The following is a 22,168-nucleotide window of genomic DNA, read 5'->3' as shown; positions in this document are numbered from 1 at the left end:
TATCATTTATTATATTACTCCAATAATACAATACTCTTCTTTACCTCTGTTATTGGCAATTTAAGTTTGTATTCTCTTACAAAAATTGACTCCCTACCTCCTAGTCCCCTCCTTATAGACATGCACACTGATCCCAAGGCTATATAAATAACATGGTTGTTGTTAAAGGAGATGTATAGACCATATCAATAATAGCTTATGCATCGATTCTATGGAAAATAATTGGTAGTCTTGTAGTGTGTATCCCCTGCCACATTAGATAACCATACACCATACACCACATCACTGTTGGTATGATTGCCACATTTCACATTATATGTGTGTGTGTGTGTGTGTGTGTGTGTGTGTGTGTGTAATTTGATTGTTTACTTTTGTGGTAACTTCCAAAATTCTAGGAAATGCTTGTGCCAACAATTGGAAAAGTATGTGCCAATCAATTACTTTGAAGGTTCTTGATTAGCACTTAAGATAAAGGTGCCGTTCTTGCTCTGTTGAAGCAAAGTTACAAAAAACTTTGTTAAGTCTCTAGATTTTTGAGTGGGATGCATTGCTTGCAACTTTAAGATGAGCAAAGTCATAAAGATGGAATTTAACATTGTTTACTTGACTTATTTTCATATTATTTGTCTAAAACTCTAAGACTCTAAGATGGGTTCACAAAATATTCTGATGAGTTTAATCTAAGACTCTAAGTGACAAGTTCACTTAGTTCCCATACAAAATATTGTATAGGAACTCAGTGAAGGGTTCACTTAGTTCCCATATAAAATATTATCTTTTAAATTATAAAATCTAAAATGAAAAGGTTTTGACCAAGTTTTTACCCTCAATGTGGAGTATTACCTCAGTTACACACATACATATCATGCATATATAGAATTTGCATTTGCTTTCAACATCCATTCTCTATTTACATCGTGGTTTGTTGTTTTAAGTAAGGGAATATTGATGTCTCTTGTGTTGTGCTCCATCATCATAGCCTTTTTAAAGGACTTCACCACCTGGCTACATCATCCCTACTAAAAAGGAGAGATTTGTGGTCTCAACACTCACCTCTAGGATTCAAGGTAAAGAAAGGGTTTTTGTAATATCTTCATGTAATGTACTACAAAAATTTATCTTGAATAATCTATATGATAATATTCAAAATTTGTGTTCTCATGTCAAAAAGAATGACTTCTAAGCTATTAATTATTCTCTTTGTTTTTATTAACAAACATGTTTTTTTAATTAAGCACTCATGATAAATTTAAGTAACCTTCATGACTTTGGATTAAGAACCCATGATAAATTTAATTAAGTACCCATGATAATTTTGAATAACCTTCATGAATTTGGAGGTCATAGGGACTTGAGAGGGATTTGAAACAAAAAAAGCTCTCAAAATAACTCTTTGCTTAAGCATTTGAAACCTTATATGCAACGATGGCTAAAGTTTTAATTTAAAAATCTTTTATTAATATTTCCTACCAGAACCCACTATATTGTTTTAGAGATCTATCTCCTAATAAAACCCACCAATTTGTTTGAGGTTTTAAAAAGAATCTAGATGTAAAGTTTTTGGATCTTACTAGTTTTAAAGTAATGTGCGCATCAATGGTGGCTAAGTTTGAATTTAAGACTCTTTGTTAGTATTTCTTCCTGACGAGACAGAACCCACCATTTCGTAATAGAACCCACTATTTGCTAAGTTTAAATTTAAAAATCTTTGTTATTTGCTAATAGAACCCACTATTTGCTAAGTTTGAATTTAAAACTCTTTGTTATTTTCTGATAGAACCCGCCACATCCTAATAGAACCCACTATTTGCAAACACATAGGGTTTTTAAAAACAAGCTTAGATGCAAAGTTTTTGAATGATAACTTCACATAAATTTTTTACTAATTTGGAGGTAATGTCAAGCTCATTTTTCTTTGATGTCTTGTCCCCTAAGCCAAGAAAAGATTACTCCTTATTTTCATTTTATGTGATCTGTGACATAGGAATTCAAAAGTTGTGCAGTGGAGTTGCTAATTGTGAGTGGATTTTTTATTTGCTTGAACCACTAGAGGTACATAAAGCTTCTAGATTATTTCATGTCCATCACCTACCCCCTGAACACTTCCTATGACATAGGAAAAACCTATAAAGTTACTCACATTCCTTTACTAGATTCCTTGCATGCATATTTGTATGTCTGTATGTTTGCATGTTTGTATGTATGTATGTTTGCATGTTTGTATGTCTATATGTTTGTATATTTTAATGTTTGTATGTTTATATGTTTATATGATTACATGTTTGTATGTTTGCATGTTTGTATATTTATATGATTATATGTTTGTACTTTTTTTATAAAAGAGATCATTATAATAAATTATTTACAAGTTTCAGTATGTTTGTATTTTTTTTAAAAAGAGATCAGTAGAATACATTGAGGTATTTAGATAGGATTAGGACCTCTTGTGAAATATCACATTAAGTTGCCCCACTCTGAGTCATGACACATTTCTAACAGATTCTAGTGAGTGTCAAGTGTTATCTTCTATTTGGCTTTCTTGTTCTTAGCTTGTTCATACTCAAAGGAAATATGCATTTAGTTAGGTGTAACCTATCATTGGCATAAACCTACATCTACCCAAAGCATGCAAATTCTAACCTACTCTCTTAGTCACTTAGTATGATGTGTCCCTTCATGAGGGTTAGTTTACAAAGATCTTGTTATTTTCTAAATAGATAATCTTATTGTATTTAATGTAGAAGTTCTATTTGCAATGCATTTTACAAAGAGTTATTCCTCAGGTTTTGTTTACAATTCATTTAAGGAGGAGTTATTCCTTATATCATGCATATTCTAGTTACTCCTCCATCTCCAAAAGAGCCCAAAAAATTACATGTCATTAAATTTTAATTGTGACCCAAAGAATTCCTTATCTTCATATAGCATGGAATTTCCACAAGTTTTGTTACATTTAAGGAGGAGTTATTTCTTGTATCATGCCTATTCTAGTTACTCCTCCATCTCCAAAAGAGCCCAAAAAATTAAATGTTAATTACTTTTAATTGTGACCCAAAGTCTTCCTTATCTTCATGTAGCATGTAATTTTGAATTATGGCCAAATCTTCTTGTACATCGTGCAAAAGTTCTATTTGCAATGGATTTTAGGAGGAGTTGTTCCTCAAGTTTTGTTGCACTAAGGAGGAGTTATTCCTTGCATCATGCATATTGAAGTTACCCATCTATCTCCAAAAAGCCCAAAAAGTTACATGTCATTCAATTTAAATTGTGACCCAAAGTCTTCCATATCTTAATGTAGCATGGAATTTCCACAAGAATTATAGGAGCCTAGAATTCGTAGCTTCAACTTGTAAGACCTCTTTGAGATATGTTTTTAAGTGGTTGAGATTTTATTGTGAAGGAATGTTGCCCAATGTTGAAAGAATTTTCTTAGAGAGGTTAATATCAAAACAAATTTGAGAAAATCCTCTTCCAAGAAGTGAATCTATTATATGTAATTCGGATTTTTCAAGTGATGAAGTTTGTCTATGTAAGCTTTGTTATTTTCTATGCATATAGATGCTTCAATCACTTTGTAGTGTTTGTAAAAAGTTTTACATCCCCCCAAAAAATGTTTGCAAGTAATTTAATTTAATTTATAACCTAGGGTTTCCTTGCCTTCATGTAGCATGAAAGTTCTACAAAAATTAAAAGAAACCAAGATTTATAGCTTCGATGTTTCTAAGTGGTTTAAATTTTGCCTCAAAGTCCATAGCATTGGAAGAATATCTCTTGATAAGTTGATATCCCATAATTTTTACTTCTTAGTGGATTCACACATGAGGGTCGAGACTCTTTCAAAAAGAAGTGAATAAATTATCTTAGATGTGGATGGTAATAAGAAGTATTACTTTGAATACTAAGAGTATTAATTTGAATACTAAGAGTATTACTTTGAATACTAAGATGCTTTAGTTCTCATAACTTATTATTATTATTTCCTTCTTCTTCTTCCCTTCTCTCTCTCTCTCTCTCTCTCTCTCTCTCTCTCTCTCTCTCTCTCTCTACCCCCTTTTTTTGTACTTGTGTTCATAATAGACTACTTTTCTTGATTGTCAAATCATCACTTATTGAGTTTTTTTTAGTATTTATTTAATTGGTTAAGCTATAAGTTTTAAGACTCGTTGTCTTTATGTGCAAAATGTTTCCTTATGTTTTTTTGCTTTTCTGTTGGTCTGTTGAAAAGGTCACTAGCTTGTGCTTATACCTTATATGCCCACACATGGTACTTCATACAAAGGTTATCTAACCTACCCTACCCAACCTACTTGAGACGTGTCTAGCTTACATCCATGTGTAAACCTACACCACTTTGTGTGTTTTAACAACCTCACATGCATTAGTGACTATAGCCTAGTCAATAGTAATGGTTGTAGGGCTAGATATAATGTTATGAAGAGAGTGACTATAGCTTAGCCAATGAAAAGAGTGATTGTAATGGCTATATGGCTAGATGTAATGCCATGAAGAGAGTCATTCTAGCCTAGTCAACAGCAATGGTCCTAGGGCTGGATGTAATGCCATGTCCTTGTTCTGTTCTTTTGCTCCTCAAGTTTGGTATTGTAGCTCCATCCACACCAAGATTAGGTAATTCATGGTCTCATACCTACGGGATCCATCCTTGCCTGCAACACCTTAGAACTTTGTTTGGTTGAATATACATACTTGGCCAGAATATCTCTTCACATTACCTTGTCATACATAATGTACACTTGAGCCAATCTTCTTTGTTGTTCAAGGAGAGCACAAGTCAGTTTAGTTAGTGGATCTATTTTAAGAATATGAAAAATAAAGGAGATTCCATTTTCTAGAAGTGCACCACCACCCAAATCACACACAAAGACAATATAAAAATAAAGTGCACCACCACCCCTTAACAAAAAAATCACACACAAAGACAATATAAAAATAAAGGAGATCCCATTTTTCCAGAAGTGCCCCCTCCCAAAAAAAGAAAACACACACACACACACACACACATAAAGAGATTTGATTTCTATCCACTTTAAAGAATTCCAAATGTATTCCTTGGTAAAATCTCTTGGTAATGAAACCCAACTTGGAGAGCTTTTGGTTGGGTCCATATAGTATGTGTGCATATTTTTAAGCTAGAACAATTCACAATAGGCATGTAAGGAGTGAAGCTTTAAGAAGCTATATTACTAATTCATATTTATTTTTAAGCTTAAATTTAAGTCACATGTGCAAGTTTAGGAGTTACACCAACCTCTCGTGTACATTCTTCGAAGCTAGAACACTCTCTAATATACATGTTTAGGAGTTAAAACTGACAACAATATCTCATGTTCATTCTTAGTAGGTAGAATTTTCATGTACATTATTAGCAAGTAGAATTTTCACGTACATTCTTAGTGGATTAAATTGTTTCTCATATATATTTGTAGGGCTTAGTAGCTTGAATACCTTCTCATTTAATAGTAGGTAGAATACTCATGTACTTTCTAAATAGAAGGTAGAATACTCGTGTCCTTTTTTAATGCCTTTCATACTTTCTCATACATATTTGTACAACTTAAAAATAATTTCTTATTTACAGTCTAGGGAGTTAGAATGCACTTTTAGGTACACTAAAGATATCTCTTTGGTACATAGGAGCTATCTTACTTTCTCATGAGTCATATACATTTTATAGGAGATGAAATAATGGATAATTAGGGGGCTAGAATTCTCTCATTGGTACATTGTAGACAAATGTAATATTGAATACTCTCAAATGTTTACTTAAATGCTAGAATGCTCCCATGTACATTCTAGAAGCTAAAAAGCTATCTCCATTCCAAGGAACTTGAATACTCTCTTTAGTACATTCTAGGATCTAGAATGCACTCTTGTGTACATTTAAGGGAGTAGAAATACTCTAAAGATAACTGACATGCATCTACTACATATAGTTCTTTTAGAAGTCATCAAGCATAATACATATTGTATATTGCCATGTTGAAAAAACTATACACATCTCACATAATAACAAATTCATGGGGCATTAAACATAAGAGGTGGGAGTACACACTTTGAATTTAGACACATACTTCTAATGGGGACATGTTATTGTAAACTATTACTGACCCACCCCCACCCTCTCCCCAAAGAAAATTGCAAAACAATTTATGAAGCATAACATTGTGAGGTAATCGTTCACATGAAAAGTGTTCTCCCAATTCTTAATGGAGGGAGATTTGATAGCCATCGCGATCCATAAACTTTATATATCTTTTTCTTAGTTGGGGATTCATTAAAAAAGGGAAGCGTTTCGACATGAAATTGTTGTAAGTGACATATAAACTTTATTATCATTGTCAAATTAAGTTAAGGAGAGAGGGAAAGGGACCACACCACTGCATGATCAATTATACAAAGCCATGATGGTGGAAGAAGCCTTAGAAAACTATTTAAAAAGACATTTGAAAAGATGTTCCACATTCATGTCAAATTAAATATTGGAAATGGCTTTAAAGTGATAACATTCCTATAATTTTTACATGTGAAACTCTAAGATTTTGAAGGTTTAATGTCCACATCTAAATGCAAGTTGTTTACTTTACACACAAGCATGATATAATCAAGTGGGTGAAAGGTAGATGGCTTAAAATAAGGGCCCTTTCTTAGTCTACCTTTTCCCCTGTATGCCCATTGTAAGAAGGAAAGAGGGGCCCACACAAAGTCACATACAGTAATATCGTCACTCACATGCAAGTGAAGGGTCACACGGTGGGCCAAAACCAAGAAATGTCAACCTTGAAAAAGGCAAGGTAATGTTGGTTTCTTAGAGATTGCTATATGTGAGTTTTGAAGTTAGGTAATAAATAATAAAATGAACCCTACATAGTTGGAAAATCATTGGTATGTAAACTATTTAGAAGGCATATGAAATTTGGTTTTGATGAAGTGGTCAGATAATATACATGTAACATAGCATAGCATGTTCATGCAAGGACGAAGGCTTTTTTTATTTAAGGGTCACATGCATACAGGAAGGGATTAAGCATATAGTTGTTCAATGTGATAAATTTAAGCACACACATGCACGCGCGCGTGTGCACACACACACACAAAAGGGCTAAAATCAATGTGATTAATTTATGCATGCGCGCACGCACGCGCGCGCACACTCACACACACACACACACACACACAAAAGGGCCAAAATCAATATGATTGCATGAATAAAAGCTCACATCATGAGTCGTTTCTTGAATCTACTTGGGTGGACACACCCTACCCACCACTGGTTTTGCTAAAGTGCAAGTTTTTATTGAGGAAATAAATGTTTTCAAAATCTTCTTTTTGTAAGTCTCCATTAAGAAAATGAACACTTCTACTTGTAATGTTTCAGAATCTTTGTTTTGCAAATTGGGATAAAGGTAAAACATGGTTCTAAACAAATTTCATTGTGCTACTTTTAGGTAAATCCTAAAGAAGCAATTATTAGAGGTTATGCTCATGATCAATCATACTACACAAACATAGGTTTGAAAGTTGTAAATATGAAGAAAAAATGGGATAGCCGAATCTTTTGAGAAAAACACAAAGGAGACAACCAAACCTTTTGAGAAAAACACACACATTTTAGATGGCAAACTTAGGACTAGATGCTGGTAGGAAGGCTATGAACTAACTTGGGTCTTAGTGGTCGAGAGATTCTACTGTTGGCAGCTATACTTCCTAGAGCCCAACCCACACTCTGTAGCTTACTTGTGGTAGTATTGGGCTTGGCCCAACAAGAGCATCCACAAATGGCAACTCTTAATGAAGTAGCTCTAGGTGCTCAAGTAATAATGAAGAAGCATCAAGTGGGTTTTTTGTACAGTTGAATCCACCAAAATATGGGAAGATGCAAGGGACACTTTTGTCCTTACTTCATAGGTTACAATATCGACACATGCATGTTATGGTGTTCTATTTGTTAGGTGGTGTGGTTATAAAGACCTTAGTGAAGCTACAACAAAAAATCTATAATGCTAAAACCACACTATTCACATCGTCTTCTTCTATCCCTTCTACAACAAGCCCACATAGATTGGGAATTTGAACTTACTTGGTGGTACTTGTTTCCTAAAATTGAGAGAAATTGGAATGTCCTTGGTCAAACACCTATGAAACTATGAGAAAAAGTCACTAATGCTAAAAAAACTTCTTTCTATGAGCTTGGAGGTACCCCAAGCATTGGAGCAAAGGAGGATTCCTCTAGGTAAAAGAGGAAAAAAAGGCTACAATGGTGCTCTAACATCATCATCATAAACAAGAGGCTACAATGATACTTCTCACATCATCATCATCATCATAAACAAGAGGCTACAATGATTCCTCTAACATCATCATCATCATCGTCATAAACAACAGGCTCATCATCATCATCATTATCATAGACTATAAAGAAAACAAAAGAAAACCCAATGGCCAATAAACTTGGCCGTGTAGCATTTAACAGCAGTTCATTTTCGAAAATTTGTTTGCAAACCCACAAGCTTGTTGCCTTATCATACAATCTTAGCTGGTCACGATTTGAAAAAAAATTGTCGATTGTATTGATTTTGGCACAATTAGCAAAAAGGAAAAGCCAAGTTAGAGAGAATTTAGCTACCACGATAATTATTCGCGAGACGACGAGCTATACCGTGGGAAAGTATCATGTAAGTGATCCAAGTTGGTACAAAAAGGTTTTGGAGAGTGGAGGTTTTGGAGAGTGGAGGTTCACAAATCAAGAGAAGAATAAAGTGCACAAATATTTCTTTAAGATGGGCTCATTTGTCCTCATCCCATCTCTTTAATTGAAAAAATTAAATAGTGTGGCATCTTCCTTTCTTTTAAGGTACGCTTCCTCCTCCTCCCTTTCTTTCTTTCCTTGTTTCTGAGAATTCCTCCTATCGCATGGCTTTCTCTGTGCCGTCGGATCGAAATTAGGGTTTCACCTTGGCCTTCAACCTCCGCTTCGATGAAGCTTTCATGGCAGGTTAGAGGTTTCTTGTAAACCTTACACACAGTTTTCTTCCCCTTTCTCATTCTATCATCATCGCGTGCAATGCTCTTTTTTCTGCTGTGTTGTTCTTCAAAATCATCAAAGAGGTATCATTTTTTTTCTTAAACAACTGTAAATCACTTGCTTGCTTGCATCAAAAAGTGTTGAATTGATTGTGAATGCCATGCATAGTAACTGCGATCTTGGTCGTATACAGTGTGCTGCACTCCGAGAGAAAAACAAATAAATGTAAATATAAGTAAGTTATTAACTTAATACTTAATGTATGTATGCACGTATATCCACACATACATACATATTTGAATCTCCCATTCTTAATCACTTGTACCCTAGGCTAATCTAACGCCACATTTGGTTAATCCAAACCGGGCCTCAAGTGGAAATGTCAAGCTGGTGACACTAGGTGGATTTAGCTGCACACTAATGATGGGATACAAGCACCAACAGCAGGCATTCGGCATACAAGATGGTGTCAACGCAGGAGATGGTGTGAAGCATCTGATGCTTTTATTGCTTTGTGTTTTGTGAGGGATGATGGAGACATGAATGTATGTAGTGATGCCTTGTATGATACATCAATGAGAGTTGTGATTGGTGTTTGTGAGATGACAATATGATGATAATTACAATTGGGGTTTATGGCCAGGTTATTGGGTCTGACGATGGGATAGAGCAGTGGCAATGCAGTGTGGTGATGAGCTTGTGATGGGGCCTGAAGAGCACATTGTGGGAGCTGGACAGGCTGAAACTGGAGCTGCTACTGGGCAGAAATTGATGCAACATTATTGAGAGGGAATGGTCGAGCAGGTTGGGTTATGAAATACTTGTATAGCTGTTTTAATTGAAGATGGACTGCGGGCTGGGTTCAAGAGTGCAACTTTAGGAGGGTCGACGACAGTATGGGTATGGGTTGTTTTTGTGCCTGTATTACTTGGCAGATATGTTTGGCGCATATTCTTTATTCTTTTTGTTGTGTAAAAAAAATGAGTGCGTGTTTCTTGGAGTAATACAACAAAGCATAAGATGGCCGTTTTGTATCTATGTTTAGGATTAGAATGTAAAGAGTATCCTGTTTTTTTTTGAAGTAATGTGGAGTCTTAGAGATGTTTTGAGTGATTGAGACTGACCTCAAAGCCCTGTTGACTGATGTTTGACAATTTGCAAGTAAAAATTTACAAGAGTAACCTAGTTGTAACCCCTGAAGTGGTATGAAGTGTGTTTTTGAATGCTTTTCAAGGTATCTCTTAGTCTTTTGAATTCATGTTGGTTATGGATGCAGAAGCAGTGAGAATAAGGGATTTTGGACTTACCTATGTCACCACAGTACCTGCTTAAGAAAATTGCTTTGGAATCTGAGTTTTCCACTCTGGAAGTGGGAAGGCAAAATGATGTGACTTCCTTAGTCAGGTCAGTTGAAGCAAGTTAGAACCACTGGGTCCCCCTCTTCACATGTCAGGAAGAGTTCATGCTGACAGGAAGTCCAATTGAGAGGAGCAAAGATAAACTCTCCATTCTCAGCATGGTTGGAGGATCCACACTTGTTGAAAACTCTGTTGAGATCACTGAAACCAATGCAAGCCTTGGTAGAAATGGTGCAGAAACAGAATTTGAAGGAAATACAAAAGCACCACTTGAAGGTCGGGGACAGGCTGCATCTGGCTGCTCTAGCTGCTTTGGCAGAGTCATTGCCAGCACAAAAAGACTTCCCAGTGAAGGAAGCATGCTCTCAGGCCATGGTTTGAGATGCAGAAAAAGCAGGCGCTGTCTAAGAAAGCTCAGCTGCATTTCTTCTTGTGATGTGCTTCCCTCTGCGACTTCTTCAACGACTACACCATTCGACAAACATAAATCAGCTCATAATATCAAGCATAGGAGTGAGGCTGGTGGATTGAGGAACAGCAAAGATGCACTGATGAGCAGTGCAGGGTCTCTGGTCCATAGAAACGTACGGCGCGGGCTAGGAGGTTTTTTGTGTGAAAATAGAGGGGCAGTCAATGTAGATCAATCATCTGCAGGATCAAGAAGAGATTCAGCATTGTCTTTCCGGGCAGGGAACTGGTGCTTAATGAGACCAACGATCATTAATTCTGATGCTATGGTCTCAAGTAATACCCTATCCCGAGTCAATAGTGCTTTGCAAGCATCCAACAGTGGTCATAGTAGAGGAGACCAGGAAACTTCTATAACTTCTTCAGATTCTTGTGAAACTACGTCTGTAGTGTCTCTTTCTAATGAGGAAGTGGTATCACAAAGGCCTGTAGGAAACATCAATGGAGGTTTGGGCTTCTATAGTACAGAGACGGGGGCAATGGATGGTGGTGATAGAAGCAACATGACCGGTCTATGGATTGATTCTGGGTTGTCCAGTAGCACCCCTAGGTCCCTTATGCGAGATCGCCCTAATTCAAGCTCTTCAGTCTTCTCTGGATCGTCTTCTGCCTCTAGGGCTACACGAGTACCTTTCTTATTTGGCATGGCACATCGTACACGATCTTTTGAAGTGATCTCATCCCCTTCGTCCTACGTGAGCAGTCCTGATGTGCATTTATCGAACCCTGATATGCTACGCTCATATGCAAGCACCCTTCAGAGCCCTAATGTAAGCAGAGCAGCCTCTTCTCCAGAGTATCAGGAGGGCTATCATGTACAATCTTCATCTGGGACTCCTGTTTTCAGATCTTTTAGACAGTTTCCACTCCAGCCCTTTGAAGAAAACCAAGAGTGCTTTACATATGGAGGACTTTCTGAGGTAATTTTGCATTAATTCTGAGCTACTAATTCTTCAACTTAAGCACAATTCACCTGGGTATTACATCTTGCCTAATGAGAGTGCCTTGGGGTGCTTAGGGGAGTCCTGCCAGCTGGAATCTTTTTTCCAAGTGGGAGCTTGTCCTTACACTGTCTTTGGATGTATTATGTTTTTGTAACAGCAAGTTTTTATGTGGGAGGCCAACCTGATTCTTGGGGGATTACCTTCACGAGATCATTACAGGGATTTGCGGCTTGATATTGACAGTATGTCATATGAGGTATACATGGAGTCCAGGTTTGATTGTATTTGCACGAGCCATTCATTCGAGTGCTGGCTCCTCTTTATATATAAATATATATAAAAGGCACTTCTTCGTATGTATCTAAATGTGTAAACAAAATAGGCTGAGTGATTATGTGGGTATGCATGATAGGACCTCCTTGCTTTAGAGGAGAGCATGGGGAATGTATGCACAGGCCTAGAGAAAGATGCGATTTCAAGGTGTTTAAGAAGTAAGGTATACTCTGTAAACAATGCCATCAGTTCTACTCAAGAAGACAGTGGAACCAAGTGCAGCATTTGCCAGGTAAGACTATATCATTAATTACTCTTCAAGGCAGGTAAGAGCACAATCATTCACAAGGTATTGACTGTGGCCTTCATGCTTCTCTCTCTCTCTCTTCTCGAAACATTTTGCAGGTGGACTTTGAAGAAGGTAATGAGCTTGGTATACTCAAGTGTGGTCACAACCATCACTTTTTATGCATCGAGGAGTGGCTTTTGCGAAAAAACCAGTGCCCGATTTGCAAGGCATCAGCCTCTTTATGAACTGGGACTTAATGGTTTATTCTTATATACCAACTGTGAAGATAACATGGGTCTCATATTTTTATGGTGTTGCACTCACTCATCCTAGTGAGAAGTGTTATGCGCCCATTATATGCAGCACCAGAAAATAATGGCTGGTTGCACTCACTGATCCTAGTGAGAAGTGTTGCGCTCCCTCATCCTTGTGAGAAGTGTTGTGCGCCCATCATATGCAACACCAGAAAATGCCTTTGTATACCTGTACAAAACATGTCGAATGGTGATAGAGAGACAGCAATACTGCTCTTTAGTCAGCCTCCACCATTTTACTTGCCATTAATTTAAAAAAAAAGGTTCAGTCATGCAGCCGAATTGCGGGACCTTGTAAATGAACAGTGATGAATGAAAGGGTTAACATGAAATCCTTGTCTTCTCATACTTAAGTTATTTGGGAAGAAGTTGAAACCTTCCTTTCGGTATTCAGATCGACCACTTGTCTTTGTGATGCTTTATTGGGTGGATGAATAAATGGGAGTGAAGTATGTTCATCTTGATTTGTCTCTTGATGTGAGTCTTCGAGATCTCAACAATAGATCTCCTACTAGAGTCCTATACTGTGTCCTACAGGCAGGATATATGAAGCCCAAGCAATGTTGGTATCAGAAAAACATTTAAATTGCCCAAACAGGGCTGTAGTGAAAGGCTTGAAAAGATTTGGCCAAGTTCAACAACTGTGCACGAGAGGGTTGCCTTTTGGTCTCCTCCTGTATTTCAAGTTTAGCCATTAGAAAAGCATTCAACCAGTTAATAATAAGGTGCTATGTTATATGCCTTTTAGTCTACTTTGGATGTTTGTTTGATCCAAGAACACACTTTGGAGGATAGGTGCTGGCAAGTTGCACACTAAGTAGTTATTGCCGTTTAACATGTGGAGGTGCCCATGAATCTTGCCAAATCAATCAATACAGGACAAGTCCTGAAGCCTAATGCAGTGAATGACATGATTCTTTTCATATATAACGTCCATGGTGGGTTACGTCTCTTTTTGGAAAGACAAGCTTCAATGTCGTCTTTCTACACTATGCTTTAGTTAATGTTGTCTTGAATGGCTCCTTTTGTAAAAGCTGTGACTTTGGTTGTTTGAGTCATGGCTGTGTACAAGCTTTGCTGCATATATTTGTGGGTCTCTAGGGAAAGAGAGATTGATTTGTATTAATGCCTTCTGAGGCCAAATATGGCCCATGGGACCCTATCAAAAGCATTACAAATGTTTTTCAGAAAAAGAGAGATGCGGAAGGGTTGATGCTTAGTAGTGTTAGTGCACACGAATGGGAGAATGTGCGAGGCTACTATGACTCTCTATGGCAACAGTTTTTGATAGGTTTTGTGATTCCAATTTCCCCCAAGCTAGTGCCTTGCCTCATATTCGAGGTGATAAGGCTTTATGAGAAATATTGTAATTGTTTGGATGGCATATTGTGGGGATAAGAGAGAGAGAGAGAGAGAGAGAGAGAGTTTATTAATGTATTGGGGTTTGAAATGGTTCCATGAGACCAATGATGATACATGTGAGTACTGTGGTGGAAGATACATAGGGTGTGCCCTATGCATCTTCCACCACAGTATAGGGCATGCCCTATAACCTAAACAAATGCATGTAAATGGGAAGTGTGCAGGAAGATAGTGAAAGCAAGGTACGCTAGAGCTTGTGACCATGGTGCATAAAAGCTTGGAATGGTTTTGAAGCTATACAAAGACCTCATCCAATCATAGACATGCATCCAATCTCATGGTGATTGATGACGGCTATTGGTATGGCCAAATATGGTTTACTTTGAGGAGTGTGTTTGGGTGTGGTGTCACACTGAGGGTAGTCCCCCATGTCTAGCTTTGGTTCGGAGTCTAATAGCAATTAGATGTCTCAAGGAGGTTAAGATGGAAACTCCCTCTATGCGGGCCTTAACCTTTGCGCTTGCATCTCTTCTTGATTAACATGTTCTCTAGCTCACCAAAGCCTCCTAGTCATCTAGCTCCTAGCCAGCAAGGTGTGAGGTTTATTGTCTAACATGGGCTATGTTCTCACTTCCTCCTTTCCCTTAAGTTGGTTTGTGTGATTGTAACTCATGCAAAAAGAATGCCACATGTTTGGTTCTCATACTTTGACTTGACAAAGAGGACCAATTATAAGGAGTGAAAGTGGCCTCTAGTCTCATAGTATGTTAGGCATTGAAGGATAGTGTGCTAGGTAGCTTCTTAGCATTGACCTTATGCATATCATATACTTCTAGGTTGACCTCATGCACACATATCACACACTTCTTATCTCTATGTGTGGTTATTTAAGTCAAGAGATTAGCCTTGCGGAAGCATGTGTCGTTGGGCCTTGCCTTAGCGCCACAATTGTAACTTCTCGATGTGGGTGTGTCAGCTCATCTGTCGTGTCCTCACTCGGTTGTCACTTCGAATGCTCGGGGTTAAGGTAGAGCTCTCTATGCCTAGATGGAGGTAAAAAGAGAGAGTCTTTGTCGTGATGGTTCTCTCTCACGAAGGTGGGGGAAGAGGCAAAAGCTAATGCAAGAGGGAAACCTACAAACAAACCTATCTAGCATGCATCCATCAAGCAAGCAAGATCCAATAGCATATTTGTAAGCAAGAATAGAGAAGACAAGAGCTCATTGCAAGGGAATGATTGTGTATTACTTATATTGTAAAAAATGACTTATATATGTCATTTTTTACTTATATTGTAAAAAATGACTTATATATAAGTGACTTGATTTCACACTAGGCCGGCCAAACTTAAAAATGGTTCGACCACTATTACTAGTCTTACGCATGTACACACGAAGTCCTTAGATTGATAAGACAAGAATGTACACAGAGTCCTTAGACTTCCCCTACTTGACATTAATTATAAGACAAGGCTAATTTATATGTTTCAACACTATTGTACAAAAGGTAAGTGTCCATTTGAACATATTAACAACTCAATAAGCTAACATGGTTCCACTCGCTTGACCTACCGTAAAGGAACTTTGCCATCTTGCTCGCAGACATTTATCTTTTGTAAGAAAACGCTAGAACATATAAAGCAGCCTTACCTTGTGCTTAAATGTCAAATAGGAGAAGTCTAAGGACTCTGTATACATACTTGCTATATAGACTAGTAATAGTGGCCGAACGATTTTTAAGTTTGGTTAGCCTAGTGTGAAAACTAGTCACCTGTATATAAGTCAATTTTGACAATAAGTAAGATACAATCATTCCTTTGCAATCAAATACTTGTGAGCTCTTCTCTTCTCTATTCTTGCTTGCATGTGTCATTGAATCTTGCATGCTTGATAGGATTGTTTGTAGGTTTTTTGCTTGCATTTGCTTCTTCTGCCCTTGCCTTTTGTGAGAGGGAACCACCATCACAAAGGACCATCTCTATTTGCCTCCATCTAGGTAAAGAGAGCAATCAAATACTTGTGAGATCTTCTCTTCTCTATTCTTGCTTGCATGTGTCATTGAATCTTGCATGCTTGATAGGATTGTTTGTAGGTTTTTTTGCTTGCATTTACTTCTTCTTCCCTTGTCTTTTGTGAGTAGGAATCACCATCACAAAGGACCATCTCTATTTGCCTCCATCTAGGTAAAGAGAACTCTTCACCCAATCGATAAGGAGTATTCCGACGTGACAACGGAGTGAGGACATGGCACGAGAACAAGCTAGTGCATCCACATCGGGAGGAAGTTGCATTGCGATTCTAAGGCAATACTTAATGATACATGCTTTAGCAAAGCTAAAGTAAGCTTTTGACTTGAACATATTTGGCACTGCTACTATCGGGGGGGCTAGCCTAGGGCTTAGCTCCGTTCATCCATCCATTTTAAGCTATTGGGATTATCCAATATTACTTCGTGGTTATTAGGAGGCTACACTCCAAAAAATATGTGGCTTTGGAGTATTGGATGTGTATGTTTTGATGCTTATTGCATTTGGGCATTCTATTTTCATCTCTTGGAAAGAGAAGCCCTAGTTTCTTAGTGATTTGTATGATTTTGAAGGCTTTGATCTTGTTGCATAGTAATTGTGATTAAGAGTGGAATCCACTCTCAGAACATACATAAGTGTGGATTAGAGTGGAATCCACTCTAAGAACATAAGTAGGTGTGGATTAGTTTTTGTTTATGCATTTCATACATTTTCGTGCATTGTTGGAATGAATAGCTTAAGCGCATGCAAAACCAACCAAAAACAATTAAAAAACACTTAAACACTTGCATAAATACCATTAACTAGAACTAGGATCCTTAATTACGTCTCATCAAGTCCAAAAAATCTCAAAAAACTCTAAAAACTAGGCTAAATGAGCTCTTGAGTTGAAAGATGCGAGCCCATAGTTCAACGTAAAAAGACGCAAGTCAAACACGTGAGCTTGGAGACATGCTCCATGTGTCTGGACTTGTGAGCTGTGAGTCTAGGGACGTGAGTCTAGAGATAGGTATACCTAATATTATACCAACCAATTATTACTACCTTAAAGGCTTCTAAGCTCATACCTACTCATGTCCTTTAAGGATTTTCTTATCATACAATCTATACTGGCTAAAATTTCTGAGGAAAAATTCTTGTCCTTTGTAATTATTAGGATATTAAAGTATAATTAACACCCAATAATTGCACACCAATCCTATCATAGGCCTAGTGCATAAGATTTCATCTCCTAAGTAGGCCTATTTTTATTAAAATAAAGTATGTGAGTCTACAGATGTGAGTCAAGAGGCGAGAGTCAACACACGTGATCTTAGAGATGTCAGTCTGGAGGCATGAGTCAACACACATGAACCTCGAGATGTGAGCTTATGAAAAAAATAAAAAATAAAAATCAAAACACACAATCTCAAAACTCACAAAATAAAGTGTGAAGGAAAAAGTATTTTTATAACTTGAGTAGAAGAGACAGGTCTCAAATCACTAGAGACCGTTTCATGAGAGTGAACCTTGATGAAAACCCGATCTCGACTACTCGTTGGAAATGATAATACAATCCGCTATAGTGCATCAAACCAAACTTCCTCAAATTTAGCGAGTATATGGTCCTAGTAGCAAATGACCAGCACTTAACAAAGCACTTCCCTGTTAAGAAGGCAAAGCACTTCCCTGTTAAGAAGGCAAAACTCCTTTGCAAGAGTGTTGGGAAAAACGGGCTAGCTAAACACAAATGTGAATGGAGGAACAAGACAACACCTAGAAACAGAAGAGCTGCCACAGTTCTCTGAGCCCCAGATTCACAATTCAGCTCTCTAAACAATGCCATAAATTTTACAAAAAGAGTACTAAATCGCCCTATCTTTTGGTGAAGCTCAAATGAAGGAGCGGGAGTAGGAATAGGAACCTCAAGGTTCAATCCCTCAGAAAGTCTAACTCCATAATGTTTTAGTCATTTGGTAGGCTTATCCCAAGCTGAACACGACCCAACAAACCACCAATTTATTAAATTGGGACATGTCTCCTTTGCTGTACCATTGGGGACTAGTGTTTCTCAAAACACACACACACACACACACACACACATTGCACAAGCTTGAGCACTTTTTTCCATAGGAGCTCAAAATAGAAGTGTCTTCACGGAACCAAGTTCTAGTTCTTCTTCGTTCTTAGATGAGAGGGAACAAGGAACACGAGGAAGGGTAAAGAGCCAATGTTAGAGACTACCTTAAACCAAAGGGTTCACAAGGGCATTCACATAATGTGTCCTCAGCCATAGTGAGCATGTAGCCTTAAAGCCATGCTAGTGCCTTTGGAAACCACACAACCCAATCCCATGTCCCTAACCCTGAAACAGAGGATTTTGTGTAACCACACCCTTACGTTCCACTCCCACACGCAGGAGAAGACATGCTTAGGATGGCATTTGAAATAGGAAGGGGGGGGGGGGTGTTTCACAAACATAATAGCTAGATGCTTAGAGTTGGAGAAAGCCAATCCACATTTCAAGGATGATGTGACCAAATTTGATGGAACTAGAGATCCTACTCAGTATTTTGTCGGATCAAATTTGAAGGCCATGGGAAGAATTGATGATCCCACCAAGATTTGTTCATTCGAACTTTGCCCTTGAAGGCAAAACAAGCCAGTGGTTTAGGTATTTAAATCCACATGAAAAGGCCAACTATGACGTCTTGGGACATACATTCCTTGTGGGATTCTCACCCACCATAGTGGAGCCATATGAAGCCTTATCACACAGATCTATAACCTCAAGAAAGAGGAGGGTGAAACAATGCAGGGCGACATTGCTACAACAAGTAAATCTACATGAGATAAAAATCCCGTACCCCCCTTCCCTTGTGAGAGGCTAGACGACTAATTGCTCATTGATCAATTTATGATCAATCTCAAGAGTAGGAGTTCCATGACCATCTCTAGAGGTCTAGACACTACATCTTTGATGAGTGTTTTTGCAAGAAGGCAATAGAGCTAGTAGATAATTTGCAAGATAAGGATATAGAAGTCATCGTCCACACGAACCAATAGGGGATGCATCATCCAAAGCCTCTATGGCTGAATTGGCAGAAAATCTAATAGGCTAGTAGTTGCAAGGCCAACCCAAAGGTCATTCCCATCCAGTTCCTCAAGGACATGAGCATGGAAGAGTTGGCAGAAGATTTGCTCAACCATTTAGACTAGCAGTTGCAAGGCAAACCCCAAGGCCATCACCATCCAGTTCCTCAAGTGAGACACTCACATTTATTTCCATGAAGAGATATGATTTGGCGTGCAATCTGACCATGAAACTATACAAGCATGGAGTGTCTACTTTGAGGCCTAGACAACAATAATTCTATGCATTACCAACACCATGAGAACCACTATATAACTTGGTAGTACCCAAGGAAACATGGCACCACAACCTATGCTACCGCCGGTGTTAAAGAAACCACTAGCCCTATTGTGGATGACTCAGTCGGTCCTCGCCAGGGAACACGAGGACTACCGACACAAGCACTAGGGTTGGGGAAAAGGGAGAGTGGATCCTCTTAGGGAAGTATACCCGCCAAGGATGAGTCGACCTCACCGGCTAGACATGCAAGACCTGTGCTCTCCGAACACCACCTAGCACTGCAGTATTCCTACAGGCCTCTCACTCACACCACACCCACCATTGACCACTCACTCACCCCGCTCACACAGAGAGATAGCCAAAACACCACAAGAGCGCAACATTGAGTACCAACTGTAGACAAGAATGATACAAGAGAGACTCTGCTCCAACACATAGAATGTCATACACTAGAGAATGTGCTACAATGTATGTCGTTCTACAAGAGAGTGTGTCCGAGAGAGTGTCTATCTGTGAGAGTGTGTTCGAGATTGTGTCCCGTGTTGCCGAGAGAGTGCTCCCCTTATCTCCTATTTGGGTGTCCTCCTCCTCGCGGGTGTCCCCCCTCCTCAAAGTCCCAACCCTCATCATGTAGTGTGGAGGGAAGATGTGTGGAGGGAAGATCGATGGTGCTCAAGAGGATCTCGAAGATGATCTCTCCCTGCCTTGGGAAAGGGAGAGGGGAAAGGAAGATGGGGTGTAGGATCTCAAAGAGGATCTCTCCTTGCCTTGGGAAAGGGAGAGGGGAAAGGAAGATGGGGTGTAGGATCTCAAAGAGGATCTCTCCTTGCCTTGGGAAAGGGAGAGGGGTGTTGCCTCCATGAGTGCCATCGGAGTTGGCCATGCACGTCGGAGATGTCGGAGGGCACTGGCGGTGACAGCGGTCGGAGACGTTGAAGGGCACCGGTGGTGACGACGGTTGGAATGGTCGGAGGTGTTGGAAGGCACCAACGGTGACGACAATCAGAGCAATCGGGGAGCTCTAGCAGTGACAGCAGTCGGAGGGCACCGACGAAGACGGCGGTCGAAGCACACCGGGTGGCCGGAGGGTCAGAGGGCACCGGCGGCGGTCGAAAAGTAGCTAGAGCACACCGACGGCCGGAGGGTCAGAGATGATGGTGGGAAGCTCTTGGTGGAGTGTGGAGGACTTGGCTTCCCATCCACAGGTTGCCCACTACTACTCAATTCACCATCCCGGTGAATGCCATAGTGAAAAAGGAAGGGTCTCCCAGACCCAAGTTGCCACCAAGATGGGGTGTGGCTCCTCTGCTATGCCTAGGTTGAGATCTCTCACCTCCTCGTGGTAAGTGGTGGGTGGAAGAGGAGCAGTGCCGATTGCTACTTGATGGAGAGATAAGGGGTCATGGGCTGGGGTGATGTCCAGAGATAAATCACTAATGCGTTCCTCCGTCCAGCCCCAGCGGGTATCTCTTCTACTAGCAAAAGGCTTCCTCCCTAGTCTTGAGATGCTCTGCCCACCGCCACTCCTTGCGCGAGTGCGTCTAGGAGGGGTTATAGTTAGGTGCCTTTGATGACTCCTCTTGAGAGACCTTCTTGCGAGGTTGTCGAGAAAACTCGGGTTCCCCTAGACCTATGACCTCTATCTCTTCATGCTATAAGAGGAACATGATGAGGGAAGAGTAAGGGAATGAAGAAGAACCCTATGACAACTAGTTAGAAGAGGAGAATGAAGGGGTGAATCACCTCCAGAAGCTCTAGTCTTCGGGGGCATACACAACACTCCTCTCATCCCACACGAACAAAAATCACCAAAAAAGAAAAAGAAAAATTTTCATTTTTTTGGAGAGTCCCTTCGTGATCACCAAATTTTGTCTTAGTTGTGGATGACTAAGCAAGGCCTTGCTAGGGAATACGAGGACAAACACTAGGGTTGGGGAAAAGGGAGAGTGGATCCTCTCAGGGAAGTATACCCACCAAGGATGAGTCCACCTCTCCGACCACCACCTAGCACCGCAGTATCCCTACATGCCTCTCACTCACACCACAACTGACCACTCACTCACCTCGCTCACAGAGAGAGAGAGAGAGAGAGAGAGAGAGAGAGAGAGAGAGAGAGAGAGAGAGAGAGAGAGAGACAAAACACCACAAGAGCACAACATTGAATACCAACTATAGACAAGAATGATACAAGAGAGATTGTGCTCCAACACAGAGAATGTTATACACTAGAGAATGTGCTACAATGTATGTCCTACAAGAGAGTGTGTCCGAGAGAGTGTTTGTCTGTGAGAGTGTGTTTGAGACTGTGTGTCCTGTGTTGCCGAGAGAGTGCTCCCCTTATCTCCTCCTTGGGTGTCCTCCTCCTCGGGGGTCCCCCCTTGAAGTCCCAGCCCTCATCATGTAGTGTAGAGGGAAGATCGATGGTGCTCAAGAGGATCTCGAAGAGGATCTCTCCTTGCCTTGGGAAAGGGAGAGGGGAAAGGAAGATGGTGCTCAAGATCTTGAAGAGGATCTCTCCCTGCCTTGGGAAAGGGAGAGGGGTGTTGCCTCCATGAGTGTCATCGGAGTTGGCCGTGCACATTGGAGATGTTGGAGGGCATTGGCGGTGACGGCGGTCAGAGATGTCGAAGTGCATCGACGGTGATGGCAGGCGGAGGGCACTGATGGTGATGACGGTTAGGGCGATCTCAGGGAGCTTCGGTAGGGCGGTCGGAGGGCTTCGGCAGTGACGACGGTCGGAGC

The 22,168-nt window shown here is 39.7% G+C and overlaps 1 protein-coding gene across 12 annotated transcripts; it reads left to right on the top strand.

Moving 5' to 3' along the window:
• The first annotated feature begins 8,811 nt into the window (after positions 1–8,811).
• LOC147612480 (uncharacterized) lies at positions 8,812–13,018 on the top strand. Of its 12 annotated transcripts, none has more exons than XM_086783109.1 (8): positions 8,825–9,010; positions 9,234–9,275; positions 9,415–9,524; positions 9,684–9,844; positions 10,317–11,786; positions 11,968–12,066; positions 12,223–12,375; positions 12,489–13,018. In XM_086783109.1, exons 5-8 carry the CDS (start codon positions 10,503–10,505, stop codon positions 12,615–12,617), a joined length of 1,665 nt encoding a protein of 554 aa, XP_086639235.1. In that variant the 5' UTR covers positions 8,825–9,010; positions 9,234–9,275; positions 9,415–9,524; positions 9,684–9,844; positions 10,317–10,502; the 3' UTR covers positions 12,618–13,018. The 12 variants fall into 12 exon arrangements, with proteins under 12 accessions (XP_086639227.1, XP_086639236.1, XP_086639235.1 ...); XM_086783106.1 differs by having other exon boundaries at positions 8,826–9,010; positions 9,684–9,940; XM_086783107.1 differs by having other exon boundaries at positions 8,826–9,010; positions 9,415–9,585.
• Positions 13,019–22,168: the final 9,150 nt, after the last annotated feature.

This window comes from Cibotium barometz, chromosome 45, assembly GCF_041138505.1.
Source record: "Cibotium barometz isolate CiBa-2024 chromosome 45, ASM4113850v1, whole genome shotgun sequence".
Taxonomy (NCBI): Eukaryota; Viridiplantae; Streptophyta; class Polypodiopsida; order Cyatheales; family Cibotiaceae; genus Cibotium; species Cibotium barometz.
This window is presented reverse-complemented; position numbering and strand designations above follow the sequence as displayed.

Bases quoted from the DNA above. Each gene is read 5' to 3' on its own strand.
- LOC147612480 (XM_086783101.1), top strand. From the start codon at position 10,503: ATGCTGACAGGAAGTCCAATTGAGAGGAGCAAAGATAAACTCTCCATT. The intron at 11,787-11,967 runs GTAATTTTGCAT...TTTTTGTAACAG, and splicing joins CATATGGAGGACTTTCTGAG to CAAGTTTTTATGTGGGAGGC. The intron at 12,376-12,488 runs GTAAGACTATAT...AACATTTTGCAG, and splicing joins CCAAGTGCAGCATTTGCCAG to GTGGACTTTGAAGAAGGTAA.